This window comes from Oryctolagus cuniculus, chromosome 16 (assembly GCF_051225735.1).
Source record: "Oryctolagus cuniculus isolate XC-2025 breed Fujian yellow rabbit chromosome 16, ASM5122573v1, whole genome shotgun sequence".
NCBI classification, from domain to species: Eukaryota; Metazoa; Chordata; class Mammalia; order Lagomorpha; family Leporidae; genus Oryctolagus; species Oryctolagus cuniculus.
The window spans coordinates 23847906-23869437 of record NC_142882.1 but is presented as its reverse complement, the minus strand read 5'-3'; the positions used below and the strand labels follow the sequence as shown (position 1 = coordinate 23869437).

Genomic DNA, 21532 nt, shown 5'->3' with positions numbered 1-21532 from the left:
GTGAGCAGGGTAGCACCAGGTGTTGTGGGGCCTTATGTCATGTCCGTTTGTGTCCTGGCAGCAGGTGTAGCAAGAGAAAGGCTTAAGGCGGTGTGGTGTGGTGGTGGCCCCTGTGGAAAGATTTACCCAAGGAGGCTGGCCTGAGTGGCTTTGTGCCTCCGAATAGACCAACTCAGTGGTGCCTGTTCCTTAGCCCACAGCAAACAGAAAGTTCTGGCTAGTTCTCACACAATCCCTGCACCATAGGTAGTATGAGTGCGTTCTTGACATTTTCCTGAGGTGATGGGAAGGCTGAGTTGTGAGAGGTAGGCTGTGAGGCCAAAGCATTGTACTGGGTCAGAGTGTGACCTTGAGGCGTGGGGACTGCCTAGGCCCACAGTGGATGTAGGCCATGAGTGGCACCTGTCACTCTTGGCCCTCCCCATGTGGCATCTTCCCACATCATACCTTCCCATCTGGACTGCCATCCCCAGCAGTTTGTTACCAACTTAAACTGTCCAGGAACCAGAGGCCGGGTCCTGGGGCACTGTGGCTGCTCAGACTTGGGCTCCACCTCCTGGGTGAGTGGCTTCTCTCTGCCTTAGTTTCTCATCTGTGAAGTGAGGATGGGATCGGAAGCAATGTTGGCATTGTTGGGAGCATCTGGATGTTATCATGCATCGGATGTAAGCCGGCTGGCTGGGAAAGGCGATCTGTAGTTTGTAAAGGCTTAAACACCAAGAGCAGGCAAAGTTCGAGAGAACGGTTTTCTTTAGGAAACGTTGGTTTACCTTATGAGCAGAGAGTTCTGCTTCCTTGACTTGGGGGGGGCTGTCTGCGCCTGTTGTGAAGGAGAGGAAAGTGTTCAGGGCTGCTTCCTCTTGGGGGGATGAGCCTCACCGGGGCCCAGCAGCCTGTGTCCCTGCTCACCCGATGGGTGCTGGGTGTGCACTGTATCAGCACCTTAGACGTGCCTTCTAAACCCCACTGCACATCCCTGGCTCAAGCTTCTCCAGCGGTGAGAGGCCTCACCTCCTCCCCTCAGAACAGGGTCCTCTTGTTGTGCCCTCATCCTCTTCCATCAGTCCTGCTATGAGAGCCTCCCCAGCAGACACCAGGTATCCTGAAGCCCCACGATGCCCTTCCTTCCCCGACTATGGTGCTGTTCCTCCACCAGAATTTCCCCTGAGTGGTGTAGCTGTCTCTGCCTGGGCCAGAGGCTCCTGGTGCATGGTTCTTGTCTCACTGGTCCCTGCCTCCACGGCTCTGCTGGAGGCACTCGCCACGCCTCTCCTCTTACCCCTCCGGACTTGAGATTGGTGTACTTGGAAGTTACTTTAAAACCATTTACTCCTTTTTTGTTATTATTAATTCAGCTTAGATTTAAGCCCTTTGTACCATATGTTTAGGAAAGAATTTCACTTACCTGTTCCTTCCCTCATTCTGGAAATATCATTTGAAGAGCAAGTTTGTGTGTGTATTATATTTATTTATTGGAAAGGCAGAGAGAGAGGTCTTCCATGAGCTCTGCTGATCCAAAGCCAGGAGCTTCTTGCAGGTGTCCCACACGGGTGCGGAGTCCCAAGGACTTGGGTCATCTTCTGCTTTCCAAGGCCATAGCAGAGAGCTCGATCAGAAGTGGAGCAGCCAGAATGCAAACCAGTGCCCATATTGGATGCCGGCACAGCAGATGACAGCTTTACCCGCTATGCTACAGCACTGGCTCCTTTTTACTCTTTTTTAAATAGTATACTTTTTAAAAATGTTTATTTTCTTGAAAGGCAGCATGACACAGATCTTCCATCTGCTGGTTCACTCCCCAGATGCCCAGACTGAAGCCAGGAGCCCAGAACCCCAACCTGGTCTCCTGTGTGAGTGGCAGAGGCCTACACACTTGAGCCATCACCTTCTTGCTCCCAGAAGTTGGGTCAGAAGCAGAGAAGCAGGGATGCCACCCCAAACTCTGATAATGGATGTGTTCTTAGTCTGCTGTGCCACAGTGCCTACCCCGTGCGGTACCCTTAGCTTGAAAGCTACACATGAATATCAGTAAAATTAAGCCCCATAAGAACAAAGGGGTGTTGTTAAATTCTACAGATAATACAGTTTGCTAACACCTTAAACCATGACCTTTTGTACTAGCTCCAAACTTGGACTCTACATATTAATACCAGAACCTTAGTGAGTGACTTCACTTGCTCCCCAGTGGCCCCAGGAACCCGGTTCTGCAGAGCTTCCCACAGCCCCAGCCAGGTTTTGTTGTGTCACTTGAGGTGGCTGGAGACCCTGCATCTCTGAGGTCCTACCTGTTGGCTCTCACTCACCTAAGAGCTTGGAGAAACCCTGTTCTGTCTTGCTGCTCATTGCAGGAATGAAGGTGGCATGTCCTCTGGGCAAGGCTGCATGCATAGCCACATGCAGCTTCTGGAACATGGCCTCTATCCAACCCCTCCCTGGTTAGCAGCTGTGTGCTCTTGGCTGGAGGCCCTAGATCTCTCGTCTCTCTGTGTTCTCGATGCCTCTGACTTTCCCTCCAGCTCCTAGGAGTGCTCTCTTCCTGGTCGGTCGGTCTGGCTGCCTCCTGTCCACAGGCTGTGTTTCCTCTGACCTTTGCTTTCGGGAGCCCACACTGTTTTTTTCAGGCTTCTGTCCCAACCTGAGCTGCCATCACATAGCACACACCCTCCTCCTGTGCCTGTGTCTCCCCACCAGCAACATCTCCATCCCAGCTGCTGTGCCATGGTTCATGCTACAGGCACTTCTGAGACCACATGGCAGTCAGCCCTGGCCACACTTGTCCCATCAGTCCCCCAGTGGCATGAGGGAGTGTCTTAGGCAGCCCCATCCGGTGAGACATGGCTTCGGCTCTGCCAAGCCCACCCAGAACCCCCTACTGGGTTTTTCTGAGTTGGGCCTTTCCCAGGAAAACCACGTCTTCCATAAAGGTCGCCATCCCTTCTGTTCTTGGGTGCCAGGAGTTACCCTGGGAGGGTGCAGATTCTGAGTGCCAGCCTGGCAACCTGGTCCCGGCCAGGCCCCACTAAACACATGTGGAGTGGTGGATGTCCCTACACAGATGGCATGAGTGTGTTTTCTTCCACAGTGCAGTCTTCTCCCGTGAGCCAGAGGACTGATGAGTGATTCAGGTTTACCTTTCCTCTCTGAGTAGGCAAAAAGCACTCTTAAGTCTCTCTTCTATTTAGTGAGAAAGAGTGAAAAGAAGAGCAGACACAAAGTGTCCTCAGGCCAACTGCATGAGCTCCAGTGTGTAGTGTGTGTATCACTGCCAGTCACTCCCCTCCCTGCTTCTGAGTTGGCTTTGTTCCCGGCCACCTTGAAAATCTTATACGAGATGGCCTTGGACTGCTCCCATGTGGGTCCCCTTTTGTGGCAGCCTGTTAGTACAGTGCTTTCTCCAGCAGGGTGCTGGCTGTACCTCCAGTCAGCCAGAGTGTCAAGGGAGGAAGAAGCTGTCTTTCTGGGAAGGTTAGTGTTCCTAGTCCTTTGTCAGCGCTCAGATCCATGCCACAGCTGGGACCTGTGTGTGGGCCAGCCGTTCTTGCCACAGTGGACCAGGAGGTTCGGCTGTCCAGGGCTCCAGGATGATGGAGCACAGAGTTGCTTCATGTAACTAGTGCCCCCACCCTGCCCTGGTGCTTTTAAAATACGGTAATTTGTTGGCCGGCACCGCAGCTCAATTGGCTAATCCTCCATCTGCGGCACCGGCACCCTGGGTTCTAGTCCCGGTTGGGGCACTAGATTCTGTCCCGGTTGCTCCTCTTCCAGGCTAGCTCTCTGCTGTGGCCCGGGAGTGCAGTGGAGGATGGCCCAAGTGTTTGGGCCCTGCACCCACATGGGAGACCAGGAGAAGCACCTGGCTCCTGGCTTCAGATCAGCGCAGTGCGCCGGCAGCAGCACGCTGGCCGCCACCGCCATTGGGGGGTGAACCAATGGTAAAAGGAAGACCTTTCTCTCTCTCTCTCTCTCTCACTGTCCACTCTGCCTGTCAAAAAAAAAAAAAAAAAAAAAAAGTAATTTGTAAATCTCTGGGAGCCTGGGTCTAAATGACACTTGCACTGAATTACAATGTAATTCAGCAGCAGCTGGGGTGCCTGGTTTGGGCTGGGCAAAAAGCCGCAGCTCGACCCACGAAATGCACTCCATCGTGCCAGCTCTGATGGAGCCAGCCAGCTTGCCCTGTCTCTTCTTGTCCCCTCTGCCTCCCAGACTGCTGTGGTTCAAAAACCTGCCCCGTGTTCCTCAACTCTTGCCTTTTTCCTGGTTTTTTTACAATAGTGATGCTTTTTGGATGTGGCAGCTCCCCACTTACAGAGATTTTTTTTTTCCTCCCCTTGGGACTGGGGAACCTGAAGTTGGCCAGACCCTTTGCCTTGCCAATAGAAAAGTGTCATAAGCAGAATGTATGCAGGAAGTTGGCAAATGGCTAGTCCGTACTTGAGCAGATACTTCTTCGCATTACTGAAGTGTGGGGACTTTTGGGCCCCATAAGGGATGGGCTGCTATGTTTCTGGAGGGCATTTTGGCAATAGAAACATAGAAACCCCAGTCTGAGATTATGTGTGCCTGCAGGGGGTGCAGTGTTAGTGTGGCCCTCAGCAGGGAAGGGAGGGCACTGCCAGACCAGGAGTTTGAGGCAGGCACTGCTGCTGGGGGCGGGGAGGGGAGGGCTGTGTAGTTGCCAGGGGAGGCGCCCTTTGTAGTTAATAAAACAGTAGGTTAAGAATGGATTTATTTTTCTGTTATTAGCAGTAACCTTGTGGGATCTCTTTGATGAGCAGCAGACATACATTATTTAAACAACGGAGAAAATGCTCCTAAGTTAACAGGAGGCCATGGCCTGGAGCCCTTGGCAGCACACTGCATGGTCATTGGAGGTGGGCAGGCGCCACCTCCTGCCCCACAGCCCTTGTGAGCCACAGGGGCAAATGAGGGCTTGGATGTAAGTGCCGTGTCTGGAGGCTTGCAGATTCTCTTCAGCACACAGGCAGTGTCACTTCAGAGGTCGCAGGCGGGAGAGGGGATGGGCAGACGTGTGGAATGTGCTTTACTGTACCTCCTTCCTGAGAGGCTCCGTGGTGCCCAGAGCCCCTGCCAAGTCCTGGTCCACCCTCAGCCCTTGCCCTACCTCTCGCCTTTGGTATGGGATCTCTCTTCCCTGCTGAGTGGCAAATCTTTGAGAGCAGGCGCTCGGGCCCCTTTAGTTGGTGCATCAAGTGGCACTCCCCAACCTGAGCAGCCACCCGCAGGGCCTTCAGTCCTTGGAGGCTGCAGCCAGTGGGGACACCGTCAAGAGGGGTGCCTATTTGCTGGGTGGTCTCTGATGAGGACTTTTCTCTTCCCTTGTAGAGTGCCCAGTGAAGAATGTGATGGGATCACTAGCATGTCTGCGGAGAGCGGCCCTGGGACGAGATTGAGAAATCCGCCAGTAATGGGGGATGGACTGGAAACCTCCCAAATGTCTACAACGCAGGCCCAGGCCCAACCCCAGCCAGCCAACACAGCCAGCACCAACCCCCCGCCCCCGGAGACCTCCAACCCCAACAAGCCCAAGAGGCAGACCAACCAGCTGCAATACCTGCTCAGAGTGGTGCTCAAGACGCTATGGAAGCATCAGTTTGCGTGGCCTTTCCAGCAGCCTGTGGACGCCGTCAAGCTGAACCTCCCTGTGAGTAACCTGGGCAGGGCCCAGGGCCTGCAACCTCATGGCTTCTCTATGTATTTCCTGCAGACTCGGGGGGAAGGGTGCAGATAGATCTATCAGGACCCAGCTTTGAGTGCCAGTACTCAGCCCCACGAGGCCCTTGCTACATCCTGACGGACAGAGATGGGGAAGAAGAAAGAAGGAGTCCAGTGTCTTAAGATATCGGGCTCCTGGAGAAGATGTGGAGAAGCTGAAACGAGGGGGAAGGGTTACCTAGAGCTCTTTGATGGTCCTGGCTACCCTCCTCTTCAGCTGTGGCGGACCTGTAGGCCCTGTAGAAGTAGCTGTGCTCAGTCAGACCGTGGTGGAGGGAGTCTGGTCTGCTCCAGTAGAGGTTGCCGTTATCACCCAGAGCACCAGGTAGGAAAGGAAAGTGGATTTTTTTTTATTATTATTTATTTTAAAAAAAAATCTTACTTAGATTTTAGAGAGACAGATCTCTCTCGTGCTGGTTCACTATCCAAAAACCTACAATGGCTGCGACTGAAGCTGGGAGCACAATCGAGGTTGTAGGTCATGTGGGTGGCAGGGAGCTGGAGCAAGGGATCAAACCCATGCCCTTGTATACGGGACTTGGTGTCTTTTTTATTATTATTATTGATTTATTTTTATGTGTTTGGAAGGGAGAAATCTTCCATTCACTGGTTCACTCCACAGCAGCTGGGGCTGGGCCAGGCTGAAGCCAGAAGGGTCTTGCACATGGATGGCAGGTGCCCAAGTACTTGAGTCTTCCGTGCTGCCTCCTAAGATGCATTAGCAGGAAGTGGAGGAACCAGGACTTGGTCTCAGGCACGCTGATTGGGACATGAGTGTTGCAAGCAGCAGTTTAGTCTGTGATGCCCAACCCCGACTTGACTGCCTTCAGTGTTTGGCTACTCTCCTGCTCCAGGGGAAGTAAGATGATCCCCGGGGAGCAAGCGTGTGGAGATGGCCTTGACCAGAGGAAAGGCAGGTTGAGCAAGGCTGTTCGTGTTCTTTTTCATCCCTGTTCCTCTCCGCTTTCTCTAGAGAATTCGCCCTTGTTTGCATTCTAAGCAGGCAGCTCTGTAAGCACAGCTCGGCCTCGGGGAGCAGGCAGAATAGAGGTTTGCTTTCTTTTCTTCCACCTTCGAGGGCTGATTGTCTTTAAATTGCCTCTGCTGTGTGCCAGGTGCTGTACCCCTCTCCAGTGGGTGAATTAAGTGGTTGTAGCCACTGACCCAGTCTATGTCTGGAGTGCTGGCACTGCTTCTGAGGCGGAGTGACCCACCCTCTGCCACATTCACGCTTCCTGGCTGGAAGAAGCCAGAAGGGGGCCCCTTAGGTCTGAGTAATAAACTGGCTCAAGAAAAAGGCCAGAGGCAGAAAAGAGGCCAAGGAGTGTCAGCAACTGACCGTGGAGATCTGGGTCACTCAGGGGAGTTTGCAGTATTTGTTTTGAGCTATGCAGGGTCCACATTCAAAAGTAATGCTCTTGGAGCAAGTGCAAGGGGCTAGGAGAGCAGGAGCTGAGGAGTGGGAATAGGGGGCCCTTGTACCCTTTTTTTCAATGGTAGTTGTGGGGGACACAAAACAGCACCAGGGAGGATTCACCAGCAAGCGCAGTCCCCAGATTCTCATGTCATAGCCTGCAGGGAGGTCAGACTTCACTGAAGTGAAGAGCCCAGCCTGACATCCTGCTGGCCTTTAGGAGGGTGCTGGTGACCTTAGGAGTTGTGACACAGAGGTAGAAGCCAGATTGGCAGCAGTGTGGTGAGAAGGTGAGGATGTGAGACGCTCATTTCAAGAAACTTGGCTTTGAAGGGGAAATGGAAGAGGGGTTAGTTTGCTAGAGGAAAACTCAGAAGGGACAGACCCAGAGGGCTATGAGGGAGGTGAGGACAAAGGAGAAAGGGGGGACTAAGGGACTGTAGATCTCCAGGAAGTAGGGGTGGTGAATGAGGCCAAGGAGAGCGGGAGGCTGGGCTCTGACCAGCGGGACGTTCCTGCTCCAGGCAGGGTGTGTGTCTGCCTGTCTCTGACTTTTGATGTCACCCTAAGCAGTACCTTCCAAGGGGACCTGTGTTGCTGTGGAAGGTGGTCATGGGCTGCCCCAGATAGGCTGCTCAGCTGGAGGCACTGTAGCACTAAAGCCCTGTTTCCTGGGTGCCACTTCTCCAGGAGATGTTGGTAGGGTCAACCAAAAAGGTATTTCTTCTTTTTTGGTGTTCTGAAGATTTTCCGGCTTCAGCCTATGTGTTGGTTTCTTGCCACTCTTCCGTTTGTCCTTAAGCCTCTGCCACCCTGCCCAGTTCCATCATGAAACAAAACTCTGCACAGAGCTCTTCGCAGTAGGGGATAAGCTCGCTTTCTACTGCAGCCACATCTATCTAGGCTTGGCTGTCTTAGGGAAGGAACTCAGACATCATGTGGCATAGGAAGTTGGGGTGAATGCCCCTTCTTGGCCTTCTGCCCAAGGTGCTGAGGCATGCAAGGGCGCTCTTACCAGGGTGCTGCTTTTGTTCCTTTCTCGTGGGTGTCAGGAACTGCTCAAAACCCACAGCCACCTTGGTGCGTGCCTTCCTTTCCAGTGCCAATCACCACTGTTCCCGAGCAGGACCTCAGAGGGCTCGCTGAGGGCAGTTTGTTCTCTCCTGCAACAGCTTCCGTGCCCGTGGCTTACCCTCCTGCCATTGGGATCCAGCTTAATTACAAGCTTAAATCTGGGTGGCCCAGACCTCAGAGAAAGTTCTTGGTGGGTCTGGCCCAGTGGCCTGGACCACTGAGGGCTCGCTGTCTGTGGGCAGCCCTGCCCTCTCCCCGCAGCCGCCCTCTCACTTGGCATCTCTACATGCTGCTCGTTCTGTCCCCAGATTCCTCCTGTGGTTTTTAAAATAAAACATTTGAGAATAGGTTCACGTCTGGGGTGAAGTCGTGATGGTGCTGCAGAGTTTGCCGTGGTGGACTCTGAGACACTCGGAGCTCCTGTCTGGCACCTTCTCCGGGCTTGGAGGGCGAAATCTGAAGATTTGTGGACAAGGTCATGGGATCTTGGCACTGACCGTGGTGGCTGAGAGTTGACCTGGTCAGTCGTTCAGGCACGATCAGTCTTGAGTTGCAGGCTGTAAGTCCCATGAAATTGAATGAGAGTGGAAGTTCATGTTTGGCAGTGTTGTTTGTGGCAGGAAGTGAGGAGTGTGGTTGTTCTGGGTGGGCTGGAACACTAGCACCATGGGAATTTGCATTTCATGGGCATTTAAAACTTCAAATGGTGGGGGACAGTTTAGGGCCTGCTGTGGGTGGTTTTACAGTTAGGAACTGCTTTTTATAAGGCTGCTTCTCCCATTATTCATTAAAAACAAAAGGATCTGTTAACATCAAAAGGAAAGACACAAATTCCTATAAAGACAATATGTTCTGAGAGAGCAGTGGGTGTGTTTTACCTCTGAGTTGCCACCTTCCTCTGCCCACTTGAGGCCACGGACACCATGGAAGAAGGTTGGTCTGAACTGTGGCTCCTCGTTGAGCAGGACTGTGTGCGTGACCCACGGGCCCAGCCGGCCAGCCCCACGCGGGTGCCGTGGGGCGGCTGCGGTGACTCTGGCTTGTTCTGTCTGCTCTCCAGGATTACTATAAGATCATTAAAACGCCTATGGATATGGGAACAATAAAGAAGCGCTTGGAAAACAACTATTACTGGAATGCTCAGGAATGTATCCAGGACTTCAACACTATGTTTACAAATTGTTACATCTATAACAAGGTGAGACCCAGAGGCTGCTGCCCGGCTGCCCTGGGGGTGACAGCTGGAGAGGTAACGGGACCTGTGGTTCTGCCGGGACTGGGTGTTTGTTGTGGGAAGGAGGGGTGCCGGCCACAGTGAAGCACAGGCAGTCCTGTGAGCGGTGCTCCCCAGTTCTTGAGCACGGCTCTAAGCAGAGGTGTGAGGATAGTAGTGACTCCTGGCAGAGCCCCGTAGAGGGTGCCAGGTGTCAGCCAAAAGCCTACTCGGACAGAAACCTGGATACCACACAAGGCAGGAGGCAAGGCCAGGAGCACAGCTGCTCCATGGGTCCCAGGCTGCTGGGTCTGCAGATGTGACTACTGACAGCTAGCTCTTCCATGGAGTCAGCTTGCTCCCTGATCGTATCTGTAAACCGGAAGGTCCCCTTCTGACTCCATAGCCAAACCTTTTGGCTTGGCTGTGCCAGGAAGGCGGGTCACTTATTTTTAGTTCAGACCCCAGATGTGATTAAAACCAACCCTTTCAGCCGGCGCCGTGGCTCAATAGGCTAATCCTCCACCATGCGGCGCCGGCACACCGGGTTCTAGTCCCGGTTGGGGCGCCGGATTCTGTCCCGGTTGCCCCTCTTCCAGGCCAGCTCTCTGCTATGGCCAGGGAGTGCAGTGGAGGATGGCCCAGGTGCTTGGGCCCTGCACCCCATGGGAGACCAGGAAAAGCACCTGGATCCTGGCTCCTGCCATCGGATCAGCGCGGTGCGCCGGCTGCAGCGGCGGCCATTGGAGGGTGATCCAACGGCAAAAGGAAGACCTTTCTCTCTGTCTCTCTCTCTCACTGTCCACTCTGCCTGTCAAAAAAAAAAAAAAAAAAAAAACAACCCTTTCAAATAGAACGACTGTGGAAGGAGACACTGTACAGAACTCTGCTGGTGTAGTGGGTAGAACTGCCCAGAAGAGACAGGTAGGTGAGTGTCTGGAGGTTCACCGTGTTTTGTGAAGTCTCAGCCCTCACCCCGTAGACTCTGAAGCACAGTGGCCCTCCCTTTACTGCTAAGTGCAAGAGCCCCATGCTCTGCATGAGGTGGCATAAGCCATGGGAGCCAGGCTTCCCCAAGCCCCACTGAGAGCTGGAGAGTGTCGTTGGTGCCCCACTGGAGTCCCTGGCAGGACAGTGCTGCATACCCAAGTATTCCAGAGAGGTCAGATTGTGTCACAGGAGGGCCCCTGTCACTTACTGCCTGAGCTTGGTTGACGGTTAAGGCATTAGGATGGTTTTCAAATAGGCCAGAGCTCAGAAGTCAAGGGTGGGGGAAGGGTAGATGGGCAGGTAGACTGGTGAAGACTCAGAACTCCTCTCCGGAGTTCTTCCCCTGGAAGCATAACTGTTTGGTCCCTTGGGATTCAGATGGAAGAGGGAGCCTGAATGAATGTGCTCCACTTTGAGGCAGAGGTGGCCCAGGATGTCCTGTGTTGCAGTGGTCAGGGAGGCGTCCTGACTCTGTCTGCCATTACCTCCTCCAGCCTGGAGATGACATAGTCTTAATGGCAGAAGCTCTGGAGAAGCTCTTCTTGCAAAAAATTAATGAGCTCCCGACGGAGGAAACTGAGATCATGATCGTCCAGGCAAAAGGAAGAGGACGTGGGAGGAAAGAAGCAGGTAGGCGCTGAGCTGGCAGCGGCCTGGCCTTGGGTCTCCCCAGCCCCTGCCCCCTTTGCAGGTTTGGGGACAGTCTGGGAGTGGTGGGAGCTTGGCAGTGGTTGTGTATCATTGCCGTGTTGGGTCTCTCCCACCTGGGAATGATTGGGCCCTGCCTGCTCTGGGGTAGTTGGTCGACTTCAGTTTAATTTACCTCACAGTGCCATAGATGGTCTTTCCTTTTCCATTTTAGAGAAAAAAATTAATCTGACCAACAGCAATTTTGACTAATAGTCCATCCTCCAGCCTTGGGGTTTGCAGTCGGAATGGCCTTGGTGTACATTTGTTGTGGCCATGCCTGCTTTGTATGAAACGCAGCCACCTGAACTCCAGGTCTCCTCTGCTGTCTCTCTGTGTCACTGTGTGTCACACATGCACACACACGTGATTCAGGAGGCTCTGAACAGAGTTGCCCCCTCCAGGGAAGGTCTCTGAAGAAAGCTCTGAAGGCTGCCTTCTGTGCTGCAGGAGGCCGACACTGGCCAGCAAGACCCTGGGTGTGAGTTCTTGATTCTCTGAGGCGCAGCCTTTCATCTGGCCTCCCACCCTACTCTGAAGCGGTAGCACCAGAGGCAGCCTAGGTCATCACCGGGTAGTCATGTGATCAAGTCATGTCCCTCATCTTCCTATGAGGACCTCTGTGCTCCCTCAAGCCCCCTGCTGTGACCAGGGATCTGGTGTGCACACTGGGCATCTCTTCCAGTTCCAGAAACCCCAGAGTAATGCTTCGGGGAGCAGAACTTGACTCAGCAGAACCTTGTTCTTCATGGGAACCTGGGCACTGCCCCAGTACGGCTCACAGATGAAGATGGCTTCTGTGGGTCCTTGCATGTCCGTCGCTTTTCATGACCACCAGCATGCAGGCCATTCAGGTCATGCCCTAGGCTCCATTTCCCTGGCCCACCTGCTCATTTTTGGAGCTGGTTGTGCAGGCCCTGGGACTCTGTTCAGGCTCGGTGCACAGCTGCAGGGAGGCTGCCTACGCCGGTCACAGAGGACAGCAGCTGTCTGGCCGTCTGCTGTGGCTCCCAGAGATTGGGGCCTGGGGCCTAGCCAGTTTCCAGAAACCTTGGCCAGAGCAGTCGGTCTGTTGCCAGAAGTACTTACTCAGAAGACAGTACTTCTGGGAACGAGGGCAGCTCTGGCCGGAACCTCCAAGGATCCGTTTTCCACTCCATAGTTTTGGTACTAACTCTGGGTGTGTGCTCCTGCTTTTTCAGCCCAGGCTCCCACAGGGGTCTTTGTGCCTAGATACCCCAGGAATCCTGAAGTGCAGTGCACTCCCTGTTCTGTGAGCACTGGGGCGGGTGGACATCTTTGGCACCAGGAAGGCAGAGGTGTGCTGGCGTACTGTCTCCTAGGTGACAGCGCCCCCACAAGGTCAGCCAGCACAGTGTGTCAGCACTGCCTCTTAACTCCCTGTCCTTCTTATAATTGGTAGCAACGGCAAAACCTGGCGTCTCCGCGGTACCAAACACAGCTCAAGCATCAACTCCTCCGCAGACCCAGACCCCTCAGCAGAACCCTCCGCCTGTGCCGGCCACGCCTCACCCCTTTCCTGCTGTCACCCCAGACCTCATCGTGCAGACACCCGTCATGACAGTGGTGCCTCCCCAGCCGCTGCAGACGCCCCCACCGGTGCCCCCCCAGCCACCACCCCCGCCCGCTCCGGTCCCCCAGCCCGTGCAGAGCCACCCGCCCATCATTGCGGCCACCCCACAGCCTGTGAAGGTGAGCGTCCTGGGTGCTGCTGGCCACCACCACCAGGGTCTGGGGCGGGGCTTGCAGGAGACAGGCGGCCCATCATCCAGTGCTTTCCACGCAGCCTGTCCTGGGTCCCGCACTGGCAGGTGTTTCTGGGGCATGTCTCTGTGTGTCACATTCCAGAGGTGGCCACCCTGCTGTCTCAAAGATCCTGTGATTGTGTTATATTTCCTAGTGTGTTCCTGCCCCCTCCCTGGTTGCAGTTTAGACTATGCAGGCCTCTGCGTGGCCTCTGAATGTGCTGCCCTGAGCACTCTGGGAGAACTCCCTGGCAACACGCAGCACAGGGGTTCCAGGGACCTCTGGCTGCATGGAGTGTGTCTTCCTGCCAGTGCCACGTCCTGTCCTGGTTGCAGCACACGGGGTGGGGCAGGTACAGGGACTAGAGACAGGGCCTCGCTTCAAGGGCGGGCGACCTCTGACTCTGCCACTGTGCCTGTGCTCTTGGCAGACAAAGAAGGGGGTGAAGAGGAAAGCAGACACCACGACCCCCACCACCATCGACTCCCTTCATGAGCCACCCTCGCTACCCCCGGAGCCCAAGACCACCAAGCTGGGCCCCCGGCGAGAGAGCAGCCGGCCTGTGAAGCCCCCAAAGAAGGACGTGCCGGACTCCCAGCAGCACCCGGCACCAGAGAAGAGCAGCAAGGTCTCAGAGCAGCTCAAGTGCTGCAGCGGCATCCTCAAGGAGATGTTCGCCAAGAAGCATGCTGCCTACGCCTGGCCCTTCTACAAGCCCGTGGACGTGGAGGCCCTGGGCCTGCACGACTACTGCGATATCATCAAACACCCCATGGACATGAGCACAATCAAGGTGAGCAGAGGGCCCTGGAGGGAGAGGTGGGTAGGACATGGGTGCTGCCAGAGCTCCTTGTTCTCCCAGACCAGTTCCCAGGCTCCCCAGAGCAACCCAGCGCCCCCTGCTGGGCTTTGTGAGGACAGGCTGGAGACGGTGTCTGGCCCTTGGGGACCCTGGACACCTTTGCATGTGACAGATGCTCCAGAGGAGTTTGGCAGCTGGTGACACGCCCGCCTCTGTGGTGGATGTGGCCTTGCTGTGTGTGTGGGAGGCATACTACTGGCATTTTCACTGTCAGTTTTGAGGCTTTTTTGGATTTGTTTAAGACTCTTTGCAGTCTTCTGGGAGTGGAGTAAGTCTGCCCAAGTCCAGTACAGAGACAGGCTGTTCCTGTGACCAGTTCTCTGCTCTGTGTCACCAAGATGAGTGTGCACCAAGTCACCTGGGCCCTTGTTTCCCTCTGGTGTAAGCTCTGCTGCCTTTGTGGAGTGTGTGTCCACTTGCCCTTTAGCCAGTCACTACGACCAGGTGGGTGGGCTTGGGACACTAGCACAACAGTTCTCAGACCTGAGGCTTGGTGGTGAGTGATCTCCTGGTCTGCCTCATGCCGAGAACTGGGGGGATAACCTGTCCTGTGCAGCCCTGGCACCTCCATGCTGAGGCTAACTGGGACCTGTGTTATTTTTCCAGTCTAAACTGGAGGCCCGTGAGTACCGAGACGCTCAGGAATTTGGTGCTGATGTCCGATTGATGTTCTCCAACTGCTACAAGTACAACCCTCCTGACCACGAGGTGGTGGCAATGGCCCGAAAGCTCCAGGTGAGGCCTGGGGAGGGCACAGGCAGGCCTTTCTGGGCCACAGCGGATTCTGGTTCTGTCAGTTGGTCTGGTCACGTGGCTTTGGGAGTCCTGGGTGGTGCGCACATGCATGGGGGCTAAGGGGGCGGATTGTAGCATAAATATGTAAACTGACTTCTTTTTCTTTAAAAAGAAAAGTACATACCAAGTTTCAGCAGCGGTTATCTTTGGGTAGCAAGATTTGTAGAAAGTCAACCTTTTTTAGTACTTTTATAATCTGCCTTTTAAACTTGTGTATAGAAAGATGCTGGCAGCCGGCGCCGGCACACCGGGTTCTAGTCCCGGTCGGGGCGCCGGATTCTGTCCCGGTTGCCCCTCTTCCAGGCCAGCCCTCTGCTGTGGCCAGGGAGTGCAGTGGAGGATGGCCCAGGTGCTTGGGCCCTGCACCCCATGGGAGACCAGGAAAAGCACCTGGCTCCTGGCTCCTGCCATCGGATCAGCGCGGTGCGCCGGCCGCAGCGCACCAGCCGCGGTGGCCATTGGAGGGTGAACCAATGGCAAAGGAAGACCTTTCTCTCTGTCTCTCTCTCTCACTGTCCACTCTGCCTGTCAAAAAAAAAAAAAAAAAAAAAAAAAAGAAAGAAAGATGCTGGCACTTCCCAGCCTGTTCTCCCAGGGTCAGTGGCTTACTGCTCCTGCTCTGGAGGTCTGAGCGGGCCAAGCATGGCCCATGTAAATGATCTTTCAGAGGGGTGCTGTCTGTTCAGTTTGGGGCTGCCTGCTGTCTTTGTAAGGACGGTCCCTCCTTCCTCCCCCATGCCTTCAGGTCTTCTCCCCTTGAAAGGAGCCAGGCTCTTTAGCTTCCTGCAGTTCTTGCTCTCAGCCACCCAGTGGCAGTGGTGCTCTCCGCTGTGTGCCTCCCAGCCGCTGGAGAAAACCTCCCAAATTCCATGGGCCCTCCTGGCCCTCCCGGAAGCAGCCTGACCAGCCCACGAGCTGTTGCTCTTTTGAGGCAGTTTGTCAGAAAGGGAAAACAAAACAGTACACACTCTACATTCTGCTGCTCTTGTCCTGGTTTTTGTGTCTGTCTGCTCCATCCTCTACTGAAACTTCTGGAACTGTCGCCTTCTCATAATCTGGACTTCTCTGACAAAGGTAGCTTTTTGATTTTGCTTTTTTTCCCCTCCTCCTGGGAGTGGGATGAGCCTTCCCAGAAGTGGAGCTAACCTGTAGCAAGGCCACTGCAGTTCATCCTGGGTGCCACAGGGACTGTGCACAGTGGACAAGGCGGGCATTCCTGGGCAGTTTCTCTTGGGAAGGCAGTTGCGCAGCTGGGACGTCGGTCCTTGTTTTTCTGTCCTCTCTCTGAGGTTCTCTTGTGCCTGCGTGGTTTAGGGAGTTGGGTTATTTATTGGTGAGAGGAAGGAACAGAGCCCTGGCTCTGTTCACCTGAGATGGGTTGGGAGCTACTTAATCAATTGCTGTCTTCGCTGGGCTGTGCCCAAGAATGGAGTTCATACGGAAAGTCATATGGGAGGGGGTCCACTTCATTTTCCTCTTCCTGCCTCAGAATTCTGGGCATTGGAAGATGTCACAGACCCAGCCAGGAGTCCCTGGGCTGGTCTTGGTGGCGTCACAGCTGTGTCCCCAGCACCTGGCACTTGTGGCCCCACCACTTGCTGTGTCCACACCCCCACTGAAGGTCTCCAGCTCTGGCCCTTGGCTCAAGGGCTGGTTGGTCTGGGGGTCTTGAGTTCCTGAAGTCTCCTAGCACCTGAGCATGTTTGATTGATTAAGGGCAGGAAGATTTTTGCATCCATTATAGGCCTGTGACCCTGTCCAGCCTTCCATCTGGAATAGCTACCCTGAAACCAGCAAGGTGTGCTGAAGCCCAGAAGCACAGCGTGACCGAGCCACATTTCCTGCAGGGGTATGGGTTGTAGGTGCTCCTGGAGGTCGTCGTCCTCCCTCCTGGGCCCCAGATCTACCCAGGTGACAGCAGTCCGCCTGGTGCTGTCCTCATTGAGTCTCGGCACACCTTTTCAACTCTCCTGGTTCCAAGCCCCTAGCACTTAGGGCCCCTTCTGTCTGCTCCCGTGTCTGTTTGTCCTTCCCCTTCCCCTTGCCATTGGATTGTTCCTCAAGGGCAGGGAGTCGCCCAGGAAGCCCAGCCCTGTGGCCAGGGGGTTCACTGTCCAGCCCTGCCTCCCATTAGTTTCTCATCCCGGCTGCTTCCTGTCCGGCTCCTTGCTCTTCGATATTTTTTTTTTTTTTAAGATTTATTTATTTATTTGAGAGAGAGTTGCAGACAATGAAAGGGAGAAATAGGGACAGATATTCCATCCACTGGTTCACTCCCCAAATGGTCACAACAGCCAGAACTGAGCATATCCAAAGCCAGGAGCCTGGAGCTTCTTTAGGTCTCCCACACGAGTGCAGGGGCCCAAAAACTTGGACCATCTTCTGCTGCTTTCCCAGGCCATAGCAGAGCTGGGTCAGAAGGAGAGCAGCTGGGACTCAAACCGGCACCCAGGCGGGATGCTGGTGCCTCAAGCAGAGGTTTAGCCCACTACACCACTGCACCAGCCCTTTTTATTCTTGGGGCCTTTGGAGGGCCAGGGCCAGGAGCCCCCTTGGGAACGCAAGCGCACCTCAAAGAAGTGCCGCCCTCACCCGCATGTCACAGTGCAGTGGCAGGGCCACTGGGAGTCAGGCAGTGCTGTCTGGCAGCTGCCCTGAGGAGGTTGGGCACCCAGACAGATGCTGTACTGCGGCTCCTCAGAGAGGTCGTTGCCTCCCGTGTGTCTTCCAACCTTGCCTTTCAGACCTGCTCAGGGTTTCCTTTCTGAGCAGACAGCAGGAAGTCAGTGCTCTCTGAGCACTTCATGCCTGGGAGACAGACACTCACAGCACGCTGGCCCCAACAAGGGCACCCGCTCAGTCAGGCACTCCAGGGTTGACCTGAGGAAGAGGACTTGGAGACTCGGCAGTGAACTCAGTGCCAGACACGCTCCTGCTTCAGGGCCTTTGCACATGGCTGTTCCTGCTTCCATGAGCTCTCAAATGTAGGCTCTCCTGCTCCCTGTTGGAGTGGGTAGGGGAACTGGAGGTAGATACAGTCTCCCGTTTGAGGACCTCAGCCGGTGGGGGTGGGGATGAGGGCTGGTTGCCCACTGTCTCCCCCAGGGAAGGAATCCTTGGTCACATCAGGATCCCCTGCTCTTGTGAGTTTTAGAGAAGAGTGTTGGATGTGCTCCCAGAGGGCCTCAACCAGCCCCTTTCTCCCTACCTTGTTAGTGGGAGACGACACAGCCACCTTTCACCCTCTTCACTCAGTTCCCGTTGACCCCAGTGGATGAGGAGGCCAAGGCAGTGCTGGGCCGCAGTGTGGGTGTGCAGCAGCTCTCACGGGCGTGGCTTTCCCTCTGCAGGACGTGTTTGAGATGCGCTTTGCCAAGATGCCAGATGAGCCCGAGGAGCCGGTGGTGGCCGTGTCCTCCCCAGCAGTGCCACCCCCGACCAAGGTTGCAGCCCCGCCCTCGTCCAGTGATAGTAGCAGCGATAGTTCCTCAGACAGTGACAGCTCCACCGATGACTCGGAGGAAGAGCGAGCCCAGCGGCTGGCCGAGCTCCAGGAGCAGGTGAGGGCCTGCGTCTGTTCCTGTGTGAGCAGAGTGCCCACTGGGGTTGTGGTCTTTCCCTTTGGGGAGGGGTCAGCTAGGTGTGCCCATGTTAGTGGGCATGGCTGATTTTTGGCAACAGTGAATCTTCTAGATTCTTCCATCGTGTAGAAGGAGAAATTGAGCTAGGTGGTTCGTCTCTCCTGGGGGTGCCTAGCTGCTCCTCTCCCTACAAACTGGTCATAGGACCCTTGGTACTCAATACCTCTGTGCCCTGTTGCCCAGCCTGTTAGAGACCCTCCTGGGACCAGGGTGGCTTTGGGGGTTTAGCAGGGAAGACACTGGCAGGCCTTGGAGCTGAGGGAATGTGGTTATGGTTAACATGGCATGTCTCAGCTCAAGGCCAGCCTCCTCTACCCCGCTGGGCTCAGGAGAGAGGAAGGGCTCTTAACCGCCTCTGTGGTCCACAGCTTAAAGCCGTGCACGAGCAGCTCGCAGCCCTCTCACAGCCCCAGCAGAACAAACCAAAGAAAAAGGAGAAAGATAAGAAGGAAAAGAAGAAAGAAAAGCACAAAAAGAAAGAGGAAGTAGAGGAAAATAAGAAAAGCAAAACCAAGGAACTTCCTCCCAAGAAGACGAAGAAAAACAACAGCAGCAACAGCAACGCGAGGTCTGTGCAGTACGCAGCCGTCTGCTGGGACACGGGACCCAGCTGTGCACCGCCCCTCACTCTAGGGCGAAGCTTCACAGCTGCCAGTGCTTGGCCAGGGTTGTGGGCGGGAGCGGGGACCACAGGAGAGCAGGCCTGAGCAGCCCCTAGACGGCAGTCTGCTTCTGTCCCTGTTGGCTGCTCCCTAGGAGCCCTTTGCCCGAATCCTGTTTCCTGTGACGAGTGGTGGGGTCGGGTATGGGGCAGCCCCCCCCAGCGCACACACACACACACACACACACACACGGGGAAGAATGTGTGACCTGTTCTTGACGGTGTCTGCATCGTCCCTTCCTAGCAAGAAGGAGCCAGCGCCCATGAAGAGCAAGCCCCCTCCCGCGTATGAGTCAGAGGAGGAGGACAAGTGCAAGCCCATGTCGTATGAGGAGAAGCGGCAGCTGAGCCTGGACATCAACAAGCTGCCTGGCGAGAAGCTGGGCCGCGTGGTGCACATCATCCAGTCTCGGGAGCCCTCGCTCAAGAATTCCAACCCCGATGAGATTGAGATCGACTTTGAGACCCTGAAGCCGTCCACACTGCGGGAGCTGGAGCGCTACGTCACCTCCTGTTTGCGGAAGAAAAGGAAACCTCAAGGTGCCCAGGCCCCTCTGGGTGAGGGGTGTGTCTCCCGTGGGCATCTGCTCAGTTAGCACCCCCTGCCCATCTCAAGTCTCGCTTTGAGAGCAGCGGTGGTCATCCACTGAGTCTTCCTCTTAAGTCCTGGCTCTGAGGCAGTGCCGGCATGGCCGGTGTCTGTCGTGTCACATGTGCCTCGTCTCAGAGTCCAAGCAAGGGCACTGCACAGTCTTAGTCCCGACCCCTTGGGTCCTCCTTGTAGCTGTGTCAGAATGGGCCAGCAGCACCTGCCTCACGTTGGGAAACCACTCCCGAATCTGCCCACAGAGGCAGCATCTCAGACATTGGAAGGGCCCTGGGGTTCTAGCATAAGCCAGGTCTCCCACTGGCAGGCAGCAGGCTACCTAACCCTAACCCTGGGGCATGTGGGGCCACTGGAGCGCAGGGACGCGGATGCTGGCCGGCAGGGCACAGGCCTCCCAAAGCTGGTTCTTCCTCCAGACAGGTGGGGCGTGCCGTAGCCAACAGCAGCCCCGGGGCTCTGGGCTGTCCCTCCCTGACCCAGTTGTGCTGTTTGGATTGCAGCCGAGAAAGTCGACGTGATTGCTGGCTCTTCCAAGATGAAAGGCTTCTCGTCCTCAGAGTCGGAGAGCACCAGCGAGTCCAGCTCCTCGGACAGTGAAGACTCCGAGACAGGTGAGCATCTCCTTAGACTCCTCCCACCTCCCTGCCTGCGCCCATTGCCAGCTCGGTCCTGTGTGCTGGCTATCAGGAGCCCAGAGACAGTGGTCCTGAGAGCTTGCTGGGCCTTTGCATCTGTCCATTTCCTCCTTGGGGTTTGTGCAGCTTGGGCCATTCTCACTGTCCCTGCTGAGGCCCCAGCTGGCTGGGGAGGAGCTCTGGGTAGGAGCATGCAGGGGGCGGGGCCGTGAGAACTGTGGGCAGTGGGGCCCAGATGGAGTCACTGGCCTTGGTGTAAGCCTGCCCAGCCTCCCACCCCAGAGGAGATGACACCCCGTGCTCTTGCCTGTACCACAGCTGCATTCCAGGGTAGGTGCTGGGCCAGACTGGCAGGCCTGGAGCCCCCTGCAGGTGACAGCCCTCACAGGCCCGTCTGCTCCCCTCCCTTGGGTGTGCTCCCTGCTGCGTTGGCTGCTCCTGTCTGCTCTTCACTCTGCATGTACCTGGCCAAGCACACCCTGCCCCTCTTAACAGTCTTCTCCATGCTCCTTTTCCAAGTGCCCTTCCAAGGAAGGGAGCCCACCTTCTAAGTAGCAGCTTCGGGGCAGGAGGTGGGGGCAGGTGGCAGTGTCGGGAGCTGGGTAGTCGTGTGGGGGTTGCACTTTCCTCACTGTTCTCAGGGGGAGCAGATGCTCAATGCTGGCCTGGCAGAGAGGGCAGGAAAGAAGCCACGGCCCACAGGCCCATTGCCCAGCTATGCTGTGCGGCAGAGCTGAGCGTTCTAGGGTCAGCAGGGTTGCCACATGCAGACAAGCCTGCGCCCCACCCTGGAACCAGCCGGAGGCTCTCAGGCACGCTCCCCTGGGTGAGCTGAGGTGTGGAGATGCCTGGTGGGAAATGTGTGTTTGGGCAGCAGACTGCTGGCAGGTTCTTCTGTGGACCTGCCATGCCTCTACCCTGTGATTCTCACTGGGAGTGAGTGCTCACCCCCCAGGTAATCTGCACACGTGGGAAATGACCTAATGGTGCCCAGGAAGGCCCAGAGGCCCCTGCACAGCAGTTGGAAAGAGCCCTGTGGCTCCAGGGTGTGTGCCAAGGAAGACGCAGGTTGAAGGGAGGAGTTCCCTGTGAGCCTGGAGTGTGCTCAGGGCTTCTTGGGTCTCCAGTGCCTTGGACAACCTTGTTTCACATGGACCAAGAGGAGGTGCAGCCCGTTAAGCTACATTTGTTCTGTACTCCTCTGACACCAGCTGGGTGCAGAGACTGCAGTGGGTAGTGTGCTGTCCTCCCAGTCACCCCTTTTCTTTTTTTAATCACTGTTCTCCAGCCCAGTGCTGTTGTAGCCAGCAGGGAGCGCTGTGCCCCCACCCTGCAGGGAAGGCAGGGCTGGCCCCAAGCAGGAGGGTATAGTGACTGGCCGTATTCTTGGACCCCATTAGCATTCTTGGTGGCCGCTAACTTTCCGTTTCCAGTCCCGACCAAGCCTTGT

At 55.6% G+C, this 21532-nt stretch overlaps 1 protein-coding gene across 8 annotated transcripts in view; it reads left to right on the top strand.

Moving 5' to 3' along the window:
- BRD4 (bromodomain containing 4) overlaps positions 1 to 21532 on the top strand; it is an 81434-nt gene that overhangs the window by 46177 nt on the left and 13725 nt on the right. For 6 of the 8 annotated variants that reach the window (XM_070058790.2, XM_070058786.2, XM_070058785.2 and 3 more), the window contains exons 2-11: positions 5347 to 5665; positions 9285 to 9422; positions 10922 to 11057; positions 12538 to 12827; positions 13312 to 13674; positions 14350 to 14478; positions 17889 to 18098; positions 18548 to 18747; positions 19085 to 19380; positions 19948 to 20058. In XM_070058790.2, the coding sequence (XP_069914891.2) occupies positions 5381 to 5665; positions 9285 to 9422; positions 10922 to 11057; positions 12538 to 12827; positions 13312 to 13674; positions 14350 to 14478; positions 17889 to 18098; positions 18548 to 18747; positions 19085 to 19380; positions 19948 to 20058 (2158 nt within the window). In that variant the 5' untranslated portion in view covers positions 5347 to 5380. The remainder of the gene's footprint in view (positions 1 to 5346; positions 5666 to 9284; positions 9423 to 10921; positions 11058 to 12537; positions 12828 to 13311; positions 13675 to 14349; positions 14479 to 17888; positions 18099 to 18547; positions 18748 to 19084; positions 19381 to 19947; positions 20059 to 21532) is intronic. The other 2 variants (XM_070058791.2, XM_070058787.2) reach the window with 1 other exon arrangement.